This window comes from Chenopodium quinoa, unplaced genomic scaffold, assembly GCF_001683475.1.
Source record: "Chenopodium quinoa cultivar QQ74 unplaced genomic scaffold, ASM168347v1, whole genome shotgun sequence".
NCBI classification, from domain to species: Eukaryota; Viridiplantae; Streptophyta; class Magnoliopsida; order Caryophyllales; family Amaranthaceae; genus Chenopodium; species Chenopodium quinoa.
In genome coordinates, this window is record NW_018745533.1 from 2,901,305 (window position 1) to 2,917,466 (window position 16,162).

Genomic DNA, 16,162 nt, shown 5'->3' on the forward strand with positions numbered 1-16,162 from the left:
AACTGTAATATAAGGTAAATCTAATTTTATTGGAGTAATTAATACTCGTGTAGTCATATTCTAAACCGTTTAGAGAACACAAATATAAATGACACACATGTAATTTGTTCCCGAGTTCTTAGTGCTGCCCTTGATGTTTTGATGATAACACAAGTCAAACAAGTAAACTAATGAATTTTGTGAGTCTTGTAGTTTGTCTATAAATCACAGGATTCACTTAAGGCTAAGGAAAACGAAGATCTAAAAGTTCAAGGGATCAGCTGAAGAGTTCCTGAGAAGGAACTGGAGCTTCGGAGCAGAAGCTAAGGAAAGAAGACTCGGAGAAGAGACTTCTTAGAGAAGCATAAAGTCCGAAGTATTTTTCTATTTTAGAATTTATGTAAGTGAAAAATAATTAGGATTAATGCTAAGTGGAATGCATTTGAAAAAGGATAATTATTGACTTGCTAAAAAATAGGAGAAGTTGTTTGAGAAAATCTTTTCTGATTTTATCTTTAAAACGCTGAGGAGTTATCTTCTGGAAAAATATCTTTGCAAAACTAATTTCCTAAACTTGCGCTACTGATTGTTTGATTTGGTCTTCCCCACTCACGAACATACTGCTTCTTTAAGAATTAAACGTGCCCTGGTTTTTTGGACACGATTAAGAGTTTTGGAAGTGGTGTTGAGTAGTGGAGTTGATATGAAACAGAGGTGGTGCAAGTGGTGGAGATTATGGCGTTTTCTCCAAGCAATGTTTTCCTATAAATATTGAAGTTATTTTCTGAATACACTTTACCTTGCTCAAATACTTTTATCTATCTTTCTTGTTTACAAAAAAGAGTCAAGAGTCGCATTCCACTTAAGTGTTTTTCTTAATTACTTTCACTAGAGTTTGTCATTGAGTTGTAATTTGGGAATTGGGAGTTTGAGAGAACTCTTAGAGAAGTTAGAAGAGAAAGAGAGAGAAGAGAATAGAGAAGAGAAAGAGTAGCAAGTAGTGGGACTTGTTGCTGGGAACTTCAAGTTCGTAGAGGAACTTGAAGATTGATTCTTTAGCTTGTAATAGGTTGTTTGCCTTGTTATAGTGGAGAATCTTTCCTAAAATCCCAAGTGGTCGTGGTTTTTCCTCTTGTTAGGGCCAAGAGGTTTTCCACGTAAAATCTCTCTGTGTTCACTTCTAGTTCCTGTAGCTTAATAGTTTTCAATTCCGCAAAAAGTTAGCTCAATTATCTTAAACTACAAGTTCCTGTAGCTTAATAGTTTTCAATTCCGCAAAAAGTTAGCTCAATTATCTTAAACTACAATTCACCCCCCCTCTTGTAGTATTCTTCTAAAGTAACACTTAGCTAGTTTGTTTATACGACTTTAACAAATCATATTAATCGACATCCATAATTAATACGAGCTCATAGTACGATCTTACTATAAACACGCTCACTAGTCGCTAACCCACGTCCTATGACCTGTGTTGGTTTGGCTTAGCGGTTTAGCCTCACCACTTAAGAAGTTAAGACCGACATAACAATCAGAATCAGTGTTCTTTTTCAGCGGAACCTGTAAAATCAAATCAAATTCAAAAAAACCAAAACCCTAATTACAGAAATTCTTCTAAAGGTTAGGATTTTTGCTTTACCAGCTTCCGAATTTGTGTTCTTCCAATTAATTTTCTCCAGCAGTTTCCCAATCAAAATTATAATTATCTGATTCTCAATTTGTGATTATCGTAGTAATTTGTTGAAGCAAGCTTCAATGGCGGCAGAAGAAGATTCAATTGAACAAGCAGCAGCAGAGAGGAGAGAAAGATTGAGAGCTCTAAGAGCAGCTCAAGAGCTTTTCGAAACCCCAGATGAAGATTCGTCTCAACCCAAAAACAATTCTGAGGATGGAGATGCTGATAACAATGAAGACAGGTTTTGATTCTTATTCTGCTATCAAATATTGCTTTTACATTGATTATAATGCTTTTTTTTGAGCTATTGATATATTTTTGTGATTGTGTAATTTGTGCCCTAATTGTTTAGCTTATTTGATTGATATATAATATTGAATTCGATTTCGAGCTTTAGGGAGAAGTTTGTGGAAGGGTTAGTTGATATTGGTGAGAAGAAGAAAAGTATAGTTAGAGGATTGAAGTGGCATCTAGTTAGATGATTCCGGTGTATATTATTGAAATTGATTTCGAGCTTTAAGGAGAAGTTTGTGGAAGGGTTAGATGATTTTGTTGAGAAGAACAAAAGTATAGTTAGAGGATTGAAGTGGCATCTAGTTAGATGATTCCGGTGTATATTATTGAAATTGATTTCAAGCTTTAGGGAGAAGTTTGTGAAAGGGTTAGATGATTTTGTTGAGTAGAAGAAAAGTATAGTTAGAGGATTGAAGTGACATCTAGTTAGATGATTCCGGTGTATATTATTGAATTTGATTTCGAGCATTAAGGAGAAGTTTGTGGAAGGGTTAGATGATTTTGTTGAGAAGAAGAAAAGTATAGTTAGAGGATTGAAGTGGAATCTAGGGCAAACAATTATGGTAATTTTAGCAAAATGAACTGGAAGTTTTGTGTCATGGTAGAATTCAAAGCTTTCGAGCAAATTGGTGCTTCAATATTGAGAGAAGTGACATTCGTGGTGAATCTGATGATGGTTGTGGTGGTAATAAAGATTAATGTGGGGATGGTGGGGGCAATAAAGTGAGTTACTATAGAACATGAACTCTGTATGAGAATGGTTAGGGTGGTAGCCCGGGTAGGCTATGCTCATTTTCCTTTTCGCATTTTCTATTCCCCGCGCTTAATGCCTATCATAATATGCCTTTCATCTTCAATTTTTCCTTTCACAAAATTGTAGAGTTGCAAGGAAATTTTGTTTAAGAAGTCTCAAGTACTTATGCACTGGTACTATGTTTCCTTTCGTCTCTGCAAACTGTAAAAGGTTACCATTTAATTTGAGTAGCCGATCCCTCTTCTTAAACAAAAAATAGCTTATCAAGATTCTGCCTCTTGTACTTGGCCCTTAAAACAACAAACTTGAACTGGTTGGCCTTTGAGTTAGACAATAGGAGTAGTCATCTGCAGTAACCTTGTATGTGAGTCATAGCCAGACACTCTTTTCTGCTATTGCCATTGTAGTCATCTGCTGTAGCCCTGTAGGTTAGTCATAGCTTGACATTCTTTCCTGCTATTGCCATTTGCCACGATCTGTTAGTATTGTACAGTCTACAGGCCAGGAACCTGAATGATTGGTTGTTAATTCTAAAATTATATTCATTTAACTTTTTTTTTTGTTCCTTTTACGAGAGTTCTTTGTGATGGTTTGAATGAATTGGCTGCTTTAACCTTGAAGGTTGGTAGAATTAGTTTCAGCTTGTAGCTCGGGTAAATTGAGTGTTATCACTACTCTCAATAGGTTTTTGGTCTATCACTGTGCTTTTGTTGCAGGCTTTTTGAGGACAAATTGTTAATAATGTGACAAATAATCCCGTTCCTTATTCTTGATTTCATGATTTTCTGTATCCTACTTGATGTGCTTTTAGAACCTCAATTAGCTAAAAATCTGACAAAGTGGTTAAGGAACCCATTTCCTTGGATTAAGATGATTGGTTACCTGTTATTCGTTGTGTCCTGCTTGATGCTCTCAGAACTTTAAAGTTACTGAAGTGTAGAATCCTACTTTTTGCAGTGGTCTTAGCTTGAAATTTCGAAATTACCTTCCTCATGACAAACATCTACAAGAGGGTAAACTTGCTGCACCAGAACTGCCAAAATTTGAGGATCCTGTTGCTGCAGCTCCTCCGCCAGAAGAAAAAGAGGTTAGCTTCTGTGAACATCTGCCATTTATCATTCTCATGATTAAGAATAGTTTTTTATGGTACATTGACTTTCTTATGGAAGCGTGCTAATATTGCAAGCGCATGCAGGATCCTTTTCTGAACATTGCACCGAAAAAACCCAATTGGGACCTCAGGAGGGATGTGCAGAAGAAGCTAGATAAACTAGAAAAGCGGACACAAAAGGCATTGCATAAGCTGATGTGTACGTTTCTTATTTGCTTCTAACATGTCATGTTCTAAATATTTTAATGGATAAAAAAATGTCTAGTAGTTCTGCTCAGTTGCTCATACTATAGAGCATTATTATAGAGCAATTTGTTTTAGTGCCTCAACTGTGATTAACCTCGAATGGGTTTTCTATCTCTATACTTCCAAATTTATACTATGATACGAGGTTAATGACCCCTTTTATGTCTGTAAAATCCTTCATTCCTACCTAGGGGGGAAAAAAAGAAAGAAAAGATTATTAGGTATTTTTAGATGTATAATTTAGGAGTTATTTTTGTAGGGTAGTGAGGATTACTTCCATTACTGGGTCGTAGGGACTTGTGCAAGGGGATCAATCATATACATATCTAACTTTTGGGGATGTAGTTACAGTGAGTCCATTCAAGTGCCTGGTGTGTCTTAAGATCCTCTTGTCATAATCCAATTCATATCGAATTTGTGTACTTTGCCCTTAATTATTTAGCAATTTTACACATGGACATGCTTGTCAATTTGTCATTTAGCTTTTCAATTGATGTTGCAAACATGCTGAATTTTTTTCTTTCAGATTGTGGGTATCTGGACTTGTGTCAAGTTCCCTACCGAATATAGCTTTTAATTAGAGTGAATGTGATAATTATTAGTAGCTTATCTGTTTTCCATAAATACAACATAAATATATGCTACTCGGGAATGAGAAATTAATTAGTTCAAACAACTAGCCTTCATAGCATGAATTTGCTTAACCATTTGCTCTTTTTTCAGTGGAACATGAGAAGCAGAGGCAATTGGAGGAGGGAAATGTAGCTGCTGAAGAATGAAGTCGCCCAATCGACATATGATCTTTTGACCTTTTGGTGAGGAGACTAGCCGAGATGCTATTACTGTTAAAAAAAAACTGAGTCCAGCTGAAATTCTTTCTATATAAATGGTAAATTGCAGCTGAGACTTGCTGAGCTGTAGCCATAAATCTTTCTACTCTAGGTCTGTAGTATATCAAAGAAAGGTTGGCATCTTTAGTCACTTCTGAAGCATCAAGTTGACAAGTTGTACTGTTGAGGAGATTGTGCTTAGTATAATTATCTGTTAATTTGATGCTATAAGAATTTTTGTCGTAGGAAACGCGCCTCTTTGGCTTTATTTAAGAGTAAAAATTTTGCTGTAAAGATCATCTTATTCATGTGACAGTGTCACACCTAAGTGTGTTTTCAAATGGCGTGATTACGTAGGAACATCATTTGGGTATAGGCCATATCTTATACTAGTATTTCATTACTTCAACCCTACCTCAAAGGCAATCAGGCAACTCAAGCCGCCCCCCCTGCTCCCTCGTTGATAATGTATAACTGAGACGCAGACAAAATAGCAGTCTCTTAATCATACAACGTTCATTGATGAGAGGCAAATGCAATCAATATAACATCGATACCAGTAAGTTAGTTTAAGAATCTGATATTCAAAATGAAGATTGTTTCATATAATTGTTGGCGAAACAACTAAAATTCTTAGTTACAAGGTTCAATCATTCTGCACCTATCATCCTTGAGACTACAATCTCTAATATAGTAATATGCTTGTCTTTTAAGTTTCAATACTCCCCAAATTAGTCGTTTGCTCTTCTTTGAAACTACTATTAAATAAAAATTCTCTTGCTTGTTTGGTTTGTCTTTAAATCCACCCTTTAAATACTTTTCTTGATCTCCAAAGCAAGTGTGCAAAGGTATAGATAGACTTTTGTAAGCAGTACAACTTTTGTATGATAATATAATTATTACGAAGTTAATTTACCTTTTTGTTGTTCAAGTCAATGTTTTAATTCTTCAGGTTACCTTTTTCTATTAAAAGTTTAATTTAATAATATATAAACAAAATAGTTCCACTAATTAATATTATGCTAATAAAAAACAATCCATTCCAAATACTAACAAACATATAAATGCGTTCATGGTAAACTTATTGTAAACCCGGTCCACATAAAAGATGCAGTTGACAACTCCAAACCTAATTGATCTTGTGGAGGTCATATAAAACTAAAAAATGATATTTTTGTAAAGTTATTAGATTTAGGAATCAAATAATCAAATTTATTTATCTTTAGTAGTTTTCACTCAACACAAAGTCTTCCAAAGTAGGGTTTATAGTTTTGCTCACCCAATTTTCATAGTATTAAAACTCCAAGACCTTGGATTATTATTAATCATGGCTGATGATTTATCTTCACGTTGGAAAAACCTTAATATATCCCCTGAAGAAAAAGAGTACGTAGACCTTAGAGTAGAAGGTGCAAAGATGGATGTTCGTTTATCTTTATGTTTACTAGGACAACTTATAACAAACAAGAAATTTAACAAAGAAGCCATGAAAAGAACACTTAAGAGTGTATGGAATCTTTCGAACGGGGTTGTAATCCGAAATCTAGACTATGATATCTTCATGTTTCAATTCTTTCATTGGAAAGACATGAAGAAGGTACAAGATGGCGCGCCATGGTGCTTTGATAACCAATTGTTGGTGCTTAAAGAAGTCGAAAGTGGCAAGCAACCTTGGCAAGTGGAATTTACACAATGTTTGTTTTGGTTAAGGATTTATGACTTGCCCTTTGATAGTAACACGGTTGAGGATGCTAAGGCTGTTGCGAGTAGGGTAGGGGAGGTTGTAGAGGTGAATGAGATTGATGAGGTAGGGTGGGAGACATCGTTTAGAGTACGAGTTTTGATGGATATTAGGAAGCCTATAAAGAGATGGCAGAAGATAAAGAATAAGGCAGGACAGGATGCTTGGGTTGTGTTTAAGTATGAGAGACTTCCTATGCTTTGTTTCGAGTGTGGGTTGATTGGTCATACTGATAAGGATTGTCTGGAGGTATTAGTGCAAGTAATGGGGAGGCAACACCGTATGGAATGTGGTTAAAAGCTTCGCCTTTGAAGGATAGGACCAAAGCGAGGAAGGAAGTTTTAGAGCTGAAGGCTCGAGGTCCATTGGAGTTCATCCCATTACCGGAGGCTATGATGAAGGACAGAGAGGACATGGATAGCTATATTGAAGGTACAGAGAATATGATGCAGGCCAATATCAGCAAAATTACTAACCTGACTAATATTAAGAGTACAGAGAATATGCTGCAGACCAATATCAGCACGACTGGTGCAGGCACGAAAAATATGCTGCAGATTAATATCCACGCGACTGGTGCAGGTACAGAGAATATGATGCAGACCAATATCAGCACAACTGGTGCAGCGAATAAGCAGGGTGACCAATGCATCGATGATTTCGAGTTTCTATTGATGAAATCGCAGTGGAACGATTTATACTCCTAGAGACTGACAGATATCACAGAAGTTAGATTAGAGGGAGATGGTTTGAATACAACAAACTTTGTTTGCAGCAAGACAATAATGAATGAATTGAACTAGCTGGCTCATACATCTATTTTCTTTGTTTGTTCTTTTGGCTAATTTACATCAAGTCTAAATCTTTTACCTAGCTTTTTATGTTTGAAACTAGTATCATCTTTTATTAGTTCATGTTCATCTTATGTTAAATAAACTAATAGAAGTGGAAACATTATTTCATTAAATTTTGGTTCTGTTTAAGGTGATGGGTATTGGTGGTTGGAAGATTTAAATATAGATAAAATCTTTTAAAAATAGCATCGGAAGGGTATGTATTGATTGTCCGATCACAAAATCAATGTATCAAATAATTTTCAGGTAATGAAATTTATGAATATGAGCTCGACATATAGTTTGATGTAGTTTGATACAATCTGAAGCTGCATATATGTACAAAGTTTTGTTTTCACACACGTACAAAGTATAATACCATTCCATGATTCCAGTATATCAGTATACGCTGAAAGACTACATCAGACAGTAAGATTTTATGCACCAGGTAACAAAAACCCTGTATCCAAAAAAAAATCGTAATAACCCGTACTGATGGTCATACGAGAGTTATGCAATCACATAGCATATTAAGTCAGCAACTTAGCAAGCTCATCTATTTTTAGACTTCCCTGGGGAACTAGATCTAGAAACTCCTGTTCAAAATCTCTTTCCTTGTGAGTTGAAGAGCTCTTCTTTTCCTTGTGAGTAGAGCTCTTCTTTTCCTTTGACTTCTTTTCCTTTGATTTATTTACAGGACCTGCTACTGGTACTGATTCTTCAGCTTCTGAATCCCCAGATTTTTGGTTTTCACTTTCTTTAATGGCCACTTTCCGAGGATAGTATGTAAAAACAGGTCCAGGTGGAGCTTCAACGGAAAAGGAGACTGATCTTTCATAAACCACGTCTGCATCTAAGGAACTGGTATCAAGTATCACAGCTCTTCCACTTTCTACAGCTTGTCTTAAAAGAAACTGAACACCTTCAGTGCATGGAGAAGATAGCGCGGAATGAGGGTTTGCTGATGAGGTCTCTAACTTTCCTTGTGTCCCCCCATTAACTTCCGAATCATCAGAAGAGTTCCCCGACGACACTTCCAAGTCAGCAGTACCATCTACATCTAATTCAGAACCAGAAGGACTTAATGAAGTAGGCTCCCTGTCATGAGAAATATTGTCAACTATCCAAGTTTCCTTGTCTAATGAACCAACACCAGAAGCAATGATTTCACCAGAAGAATTATCGGAATTTGATATGACTTTATTTCCTAGGTCACTTATCTGTGATGGATCAACTTCATTGACCTCCAATGATGCATCATCTTTCACAGAGAATTTATCATCCACTTTTGTAACACCCACATCTAGATCATCAGCCAAACCATTGCTTCGATTGGACATTTCAGCATTTAATCCCTGATTTGGCGTATTCGAGGAACATTGGGAACCTTCTTCATCCTCAGAATCCAAAGAGTGGCCATAAGATGCAGCACTGTCAGCTTCAGAACTTTCTTCACCCTTTGCACCATCTTCAGGTAGTAGGAGAGATGACTTCCAGTCTTTTCCTCTCCACATAATTATGTGTTCGTTTTCAAATGAAATCAATACACATGGGACAATATCCTAAAGGCACACAAGAAGGGAACGATTCCATTAACACATAGAAGAATAGCATATGTCAATACTACTCAAAGTGAATAAAACGAGATAAAAGTAGACCTTGAGTTTTGCACCAATTTTACGGCAGTCGCTGGGGTTCAATCCTTGACAATTAACTCTAACCAACTCACATGCTTCAAATGCTTCCTTAACGTTTTTCGCTAAGCCGGCATATACACCATTTTTCCCTGTTATGCAAGATAGCAAACAAATATTATTTCCATCAGTAATGTAGATAATGAACCTTATCCATCACACACACACACAACCCCCCCCCCCCCCCCGGCTCTCGAAAAAAACCAAACAAACAGTGCAGAAGCACGCGCATACCAAGCTTGCATATTGGTGTTAATTCGCGTCCCCTTTTCCGCATATCAGTTGCCTCTTCCAACGTCAACCCTTCTGGAACACGTGCGACTAATCTGGGGTACACAGGTGTAACAGGTTTCCACAACATAAGAGGAAAGCGAGGTCGAGTTTTGTAATTGTAGTTTCTACCACGGAAAAGGAATATAACACCTCCATGACGGTGTATAATTTTGCCTCCAGTCCTTTCCTGCAACATATAAAAACTTAAGTTGACAATGTCCTTTAGGTAAAAATCATGCAGTATAAATGTATAATGAATAATTTTGTAATTACTTTTTGCAACGATTTATCTTCAGTATATTGGAGAAAAGTTTCTGAGTGATGACTATTGACTACTTGTACTATACAAGCACCCACTCAGAAGCACATAATTATTTACATTGACAGGAAACATATGTTAATAATCAAACAAAAACCTTTGGATTTAGAGAAAGACAATCAATTTTTAAACACGGTATGCAGATTTCATGAAGCAAGCTCACATGAGTCAAATGCGTCTATTTCACTCAGGTCAGTTTGCTGCTACCAAATCTAACAAACTTGCCAACCATTGTCGTAATTTGTAAATTCTCGCTAAGAGGTCTAAACACTGTGCTTTGTAGTTACAAGCTTTTATAAAATTTTGCTTATTAAGACTTTTAAGAACTCCGAACAGGGAAAACATCAGGCCAAAACAACTAGGAAAGTAGGCAGTTTGAAAACAAAAACATCCCAGAAACTTAGGAGGAAAAAGAAATAAATAATATAAACTTAGCGTTATCATCAGCACACCAACCTCTAGTTGTTGGCACACATTATCCATGTCAACAGTACAAACCCCTTTGCATTTTATCTTACAAACCCTCCGCCGTTTCCAATGAGCATGGATGTTATCCAACATGTTGTGTGTCAAACCATCTCTACCTACAAAAAAAGGCTGAATTTAATTCAGAAAGGAAGAGCCAAACATTACTTACTTCAATGTCAATTGTCAAATGGAATAATAATTCTAATTCTAAACCACTAATTCACTCCAAATCCTTACTGGAGGATATTACCTAGTTTAACAAAAGAGGCTCTGTGACAGAGCAAGAACTCCACACTTCTTGAAAACTCCATTCAATCAATTAATTATAGTTAGACTCCTAATCAGAGAGTAGTATTTGATTCAATTAAACCCCACCAATACACTACATTGAAGTCACAATTTTAATAGCATAAAAGCAGACACACAGGAGCACAATGCTAGACATTTACATTTCCGATTAAATTTCCCATTTTTTGATCCCTTCAAACACCACCACCCATATTCAGAGGGAATCAGGATAGTCACTAGTGGAATTGTAAAATACAAGCTATACAACCCTGATTCATTCCAAGCTTAATATAATAGAGGTTTCCTACAAGTGGAAACTTGAAATGACCGATCCTAATGATAACATCTAAAGTCTCCTTACTTGGTTCGTTCAATCACCACTTGCTTACCAAAACGACCAAATAAACATCAATCATAAAATGAGGATTAAAATTTCCATTTCCCAACACACCCCCCCCCCTCCCCCGGCTCACACAAAAACATCATCACATTTATAATCTTTACAAGCTTCACAGCATTTACAATTCTTATGCTAAGACTCAGCCTCAGAGTCAATCTTAACAAGGTAACAAACATTTAATTTGCTCAATCATCAGTTTGAAATTTACCACAGACGACTAATTCACTTCACAAGTAACAACCAACAATCCAATTCAACCCAGCTATTGGCAACTTGGCATCGTGGCTAAAAGTTCCTTCTTTTTTTCCTATCCCTTTCCTTTATCAGTTTGTTTTTGCACTAGCCTAATATAACTCTGTCACAATAAACCAAGAGTACAGCCTACCTATAACCCCAACACCTCTTGGCATGAATCGAACCAGCAGCCCTTTCCACTTCTTGATTATCAATACATTCATAATTATAAGACATTTATGCAATAAAAACACAAATCAAGCTAATAGTTTCTCCAACAACCTCAAAACAAACACAAGCATGGTATCAAAACAAATACTAGTAATAACAAACTCAATCCTTACCCATATTAAGCTGCCTTTTAGTCTTCCTACAACCTTCCACCAACTCCTTAACCTCTTCCGGCGTCAAAGGCTCCCCAATCACCTCCTCCCTAGACACCACATACTTCGGACCCGAACCCGGAAGATAAGGCCCTGGCTTCTGTACAGGCTTCACCCCTTTCTTCCCCGGTTCCGGTACTCGAAACGAATCAAACTCCGGCAACTCCTTCTTACTCCCAGGCAACGGCTTCCGACCAGTCCATGGACGGCCCATTGTCCCCGGCCCAAACGGCGTAACCGCGGGCTCCCTTAGCCCAATGGGCTTCACATTCTTAGGCGTCTCAGTATAACTATACATATACTCAAACGGAGCACCTGGCACCACATATGTCACCCCATTTTCCCCAACCCTTATATCCGTTTCACCCCCAACACCCGTTTCGGGCAGTTTCACCCGTTTCACAACCCTCCGAAACGCCGGGTGAGTAAAATTACCATTTTCAGAATTAGGGTTTTTCTGGGGTTTTGAGTATTTCGATTTTTTCCCAGGAATTGACGAAATTGAAGGCTTCGAAGGGGTCCCAATTGATTTGAAATTGGGGTTTCTTGGTGTTGCGACGCCGGAATCAGCGTCGTAACTAGCTGAAATGTTGAGTGCAGATTCAAACCGCCGGAAACGACGAATGTCATCTTCGATTTGCTGCTGGGTACGGCGATTTCGCTCGAATTTCTCGGCGTTAGCGTTGTTCCAACGAGCAAATCGAACTTCGGTAGTTGAAGTGGTGGTTGTTGAGGTGGTAGTTGGAATTGGCGCGAAAATTGGAAATGGGATAACGGTTTTTAGCGCCATTATTTGGGATTGAAGTTTTCCGGCGAGGTTGCCGGCGGATTGTACGACGTCGTATTGAGGAGAGAGATTGAGGGAGAAAGATTGGATTTTTATGGTGGAGGGAAGAAGATAAAGGAATGTTTTTTAAAAAAAAAAATGGAAAATGAAATAAGGATAATCTTTGGTCCTCATTCCTCTTGCAAACAGGTGACTACTGTCTAACTGAAGCTGGATGAGAAATAATGCAAGCAATTTTAGGGCATGTTAGTGATTTACTGAGCTGAACTGAATTAAGTTGAGAGGAGGTGAATTAAAGTGAAATGAATTGTTTATGAGAGTAGGAATTTAGAAGTTAAATTGAACTGATTGGAGTTGAGCTGAACTGAACTAAAATTAAGCGGTACAGAACAGGCCTTTAAAGTTTAGTGAAATTTGAGGAAGTTGTAAATAACTGTTATGCATAATTAACATTAAAAAAAAAAAACTTTTTCACCTGTCCCTAGTTCTACTAACAGGTGTCCAGTATTATTGAGAGCGTGAAAAGTGCTACTGAAAATATTTTTTTTTTATTCATAAGAGGATGAAAAATCCAAAAAAAAAAATAGATAAAGAAAGGAACAAGCAGAAACAAACACACAACAGAAATAAACTACTCTAGGAAAACTAAAATAAAAAGAAAAACTACTAGGGAGGGATTAACCGGGGTATTGACACCCCTCTAGCATCTTCTTGCAGAATTCTCCCAAGCTCTTCCGGAACCATATTAATGAAGTTGAGTTGTGAGTCTTGAGAGACGCCGCGGTTGGCCAACCAATCCGCCGCTCGGTTTCCTTCTCTATAAATATGGACTATTCGAACTTTCCATTGATTATCATTTAGAAGCCTTAGACAGTGATTGATATCATGAGCACATTCTCCATTTTTACTGCCTTGATTTTGCAAAATCTTCACACAAGCTTGATTATCTAAGTAGTACTATTTTACCTTTTAGTAGTACTTTTAATTTGTTATTATTTACAAAATTACCACTGATATGTATTTGTTTGAGCATTTATGCCTTTAAACTCCCTCGTGAAATTTTGTTATTTTAAAAACGAAAATTACTGTGTGATCGGGCTATCGAGTTGCTAATTTTACTTGTTTAATTTGATAATTATGTTTGATTGTATATTTTTTTTTTATTGTTTTGATAACCATCTTGAAAATTGAGCGATTTCCGTGAAAATTGCTACAGAGTAAGAGAAATCAGAATTCCCCCGAATTTTTTTTATCTAAAATCCTTACATGTCGTCCATGTCATATGCTCTTCGAAGATGATTTTTTTTTTTGGACTTTAAAACAAAACTGCTAATGAAGTAAAGTAGCGGTTTTATATGAGGTAAATTAACGGTTTGCCGGTTTATTTAAAGTAACAAAATTACAACATCACTTTATAAAAGATTATGGATTTATATAATAATTTAAAAAAAAAATAAAAGAATGACGTCAGCGATAAGTTGGTTATTTTATATAAAGTAGCTTAATTGTAGAATTTTGAATTCCAGTAATTTTCATAGAAATCACTCTTGAAGATTCTATGTTTTGCTCTTTTACTCTTACAATCTTAAATAGCTAGTAATCCCATAATTGCCTAATTAGATCCTTTATTTATTTTTTTTACCACCACCTCCAACACCATTAAGATCACCCATGGTTGTATTGGTGGTGGAGGGAAGAAGGGGGTATGTTGGTTTTCGTTACTAGTGGAGGGGAGTAAAAATTAGCAAAAAAATCATGACATGGCCTCCTCTTTTTTCTTTTTTTTCATTTTTTTTAAATAAGAAGAGAGTTAAAGAAGTAATGGTCTATTGATTTACTTACGTGACAACTGAATTTAAAAACATTTAGACATTTTCTAATGAATTTGATTTAGATTGTTTTCAAAGTCAATACGGTCAACCTCATGATTATTTCCATTTTACAATCTAGATATCTATACTTTATATATTAGCTTTATTATCTCATATACATGTGTTGTCACCACTGCCAAATAAACTTGAGATTTCTCTTTCTTCAGTGTCAAATTTCTCTCTTATATGCTTCTATTGTGAGTGTGACACTGTGACTAAAGATGTTAGTTAGACATGTAGGGTTGTACATCGGTCCAAAACCTGACCGGACCTAACTCGGACCTGAATGGACCAGGACCTAATAATCAACAGGTTCGGTTCTGGTTGAGAACTGAAAAATCAGGTCTGGTCCAGGTTTGGACTTGAATAGACCTGATTATTGATTTTTTTTTCGTTTTTTTAAAAATAATATAAAATTGTTGACCTGTTTAGACATGTTTGGACCTATTTAGACCTGTTATTGACTTGTTTATGGACCTGTTTAGACATATTAAATAAAAAAGTAGCTTTACCGGTTTCGGGTCCGGACCTAAAAATTCCGGGTTTTACCCGGACCGGACCTGAAACCTGGAATCCTTGAATTTCAAGGACCGGTACCGGACCTGAATCTACAGGTCCGGTCCCAACAGGTCCAGTTTAGGTCGATTTCGGGTCCGGGCCAAATTTTATACACCCCTATATATAGGTATCGAGAGAGGTTTGGCAAGTGATAGGGCGGGGATGGGGATAAATATTGTACCAATCACAAGTGATGGGCCGAGTATGGATTTTAGACTAGACCTCCCTACCCACTCGCGCCCACTGCATTCTTGCACACCCCACTTTTCTTCCACCCAAAATAATTTATGTAAAAAATCTAAATTAATCATCATATTTAAGGAAATTACACTCGTATTTACGAGTGTATGGTAGTGGCACATATGTACATATATTGATGTTAGGCACGTTAGTAGTATGTGGTATTATATATTTTTTTTTGGTTGAAAAGTGTAGAAATTAGTAGATTTAGAGGGAATATGGATGCAAAGTCAATGGATTTTAGCTTGCTCGTTGAGGCGAGGATGAATGAAAGTATTGTACCTACTATGAGTGGTGGGGTAAGGATGGGTATGAGATTTTTAGGTGATGATGGGTGTGAAGGTATCATCTATGCCTTCAACCCGCCACCTCCTCATCGCATTGCTATGTGATGGCTTTACTTCACTTTTTTTGTATTTTTGTTTTCACTTATCTTAAAAGGCTAACCTTTTTTCTTTATTTAATGATCACATAAAATAAGTAGGATTAATTGCAATCCCATTAATTAAATACCAAAGGCAAAAATAAAATTATCTTCTATTATCATTCTTTATAATTAACACAAAGTAAACAAACAAATACTGCTTATAAAAAGACCTAACATGTGGACTAGTTAGAAGATGACATGTGGTAGCCAATTCATCGTCAAGGGTCAATTAGAGTTTGACACGTGTTATTCCCTTAGCCGGTCTAAGAAAAATGTTCAATAATCCCGAATAGCAAACTAACTTAAAAATATCGATCTTTAAACACGTGTCACTTGTGTATTGACCAACCAATCAATTAAATCACGGAAACTTATGTGGCAAAACCTAAAAGCACACTCCCTAGTCCCTAGAGAAATATGAGTATATAACTACCTCCAACATATATTAATCAGGTTCAATATTACATATACTAAGGTGTTGCCCAAATATTTTGCCCAAAACTAAGCAAACAATGGTTGTACTAGGGGCTACCGTGACGCTTTGATTATTAGTTCAATCAACCCAGCCGTCATCAACAAGGAAATAAACATCACTATTGCTTTATGCAAATCAAGTGACAAAACTTGTAATTAAATTTTAAATATTAGGATATTTTGACTTCAACCACCACAAAAAACACAAAATTGTTTTTTACCACCAAAACTTCTAAAAAAATTTATTTTATCGCAAAAAAAAATTTCAAAATTTTGTTTTCACCAC

General features: G+C 36.4%; 3 protein-coding genes across 4 annotated transcripts; 2 read left to right on the plus strand and 1 right to left on the minus strand.

The window, feature by feature from the left end:
• Positions 1-1,451: 1,451 nt before the first annotated feature.
• Positions 1,452-5,227, plus strand: LOC110715853 (coiled-coil domain-containing protein 12-like). 2 transcript variants are annotated; one of them, XM_021894472.1, is made up of 5 exons: positions 1,452-1,596; positions 1,710-1,892; positions 3,657-3,786; positions 3,895-4,009; positions 4,780-5,227. In XM_021894472.1, the coding sequence occupies exons 2-5, from the start codon at positions 1,732-1,734 to the stop codon at positions 4,833-4,835; spliced, it is 462 nt and encodes a 153-aa protein (XP_021750164.1). In that variant the 5' UTR covers positions 1,452-1,596; positions 1,710-1,731; the 3' UTR covers positions 4,836-5,227. The 2 variants fall into 2 exon arrangements, with proteins under 2 accessions (XP_021750164.1, XP_021750165.1); XM_021894473.1 differs by having other exon boundaries at positions 1,456-1,892.
• A 986-nt stretch (positions 5,228-6,213) lies between these two features.
• Positions 6,214-7,334, plus strand: LOC110715908. Its single transcript, XM_021894528.1, has 2 exons — positions 6,214-6,876; positions 6,942-7,334. Exons 1-2 carry the CDS (start codon positions 6,214-6,216, stop codon positions 7,332-7,334), a joined length of 1,056 nt encoding a protein of 351 aa, XP_021750220.1.
• A 374-nt stretch (positions 7,335-7,708) lies between these two features.
• Positions 7,709-12,498, minus strand: LOC110715730 (CRS2-associated factor 1, chloroplastic-like). The gene is made up of 5 exons (XM_021894337.1): positions 11,481-12,498; positions 10,203-10,330; positions 9,389-9,614; positions 9,119-9,246; positions 7,709-9,022 (listed from the first exon to the last, which is right to left on the minus strand). The coding sequence occupies exons 1-5, from the start codon at positions 12,307-12,309 to the stop codon at positions 7,991-7,993; spliced, it is 2,343 nt and encodes a 780-aa protein (XP_021750029.1). The 5' UTR covers positions 12,310-12,498; the 3' UTR covers positions 7,709-7,990.
• Positions 12,499-16,162: the final 3,664 nt, after the last annotated feature.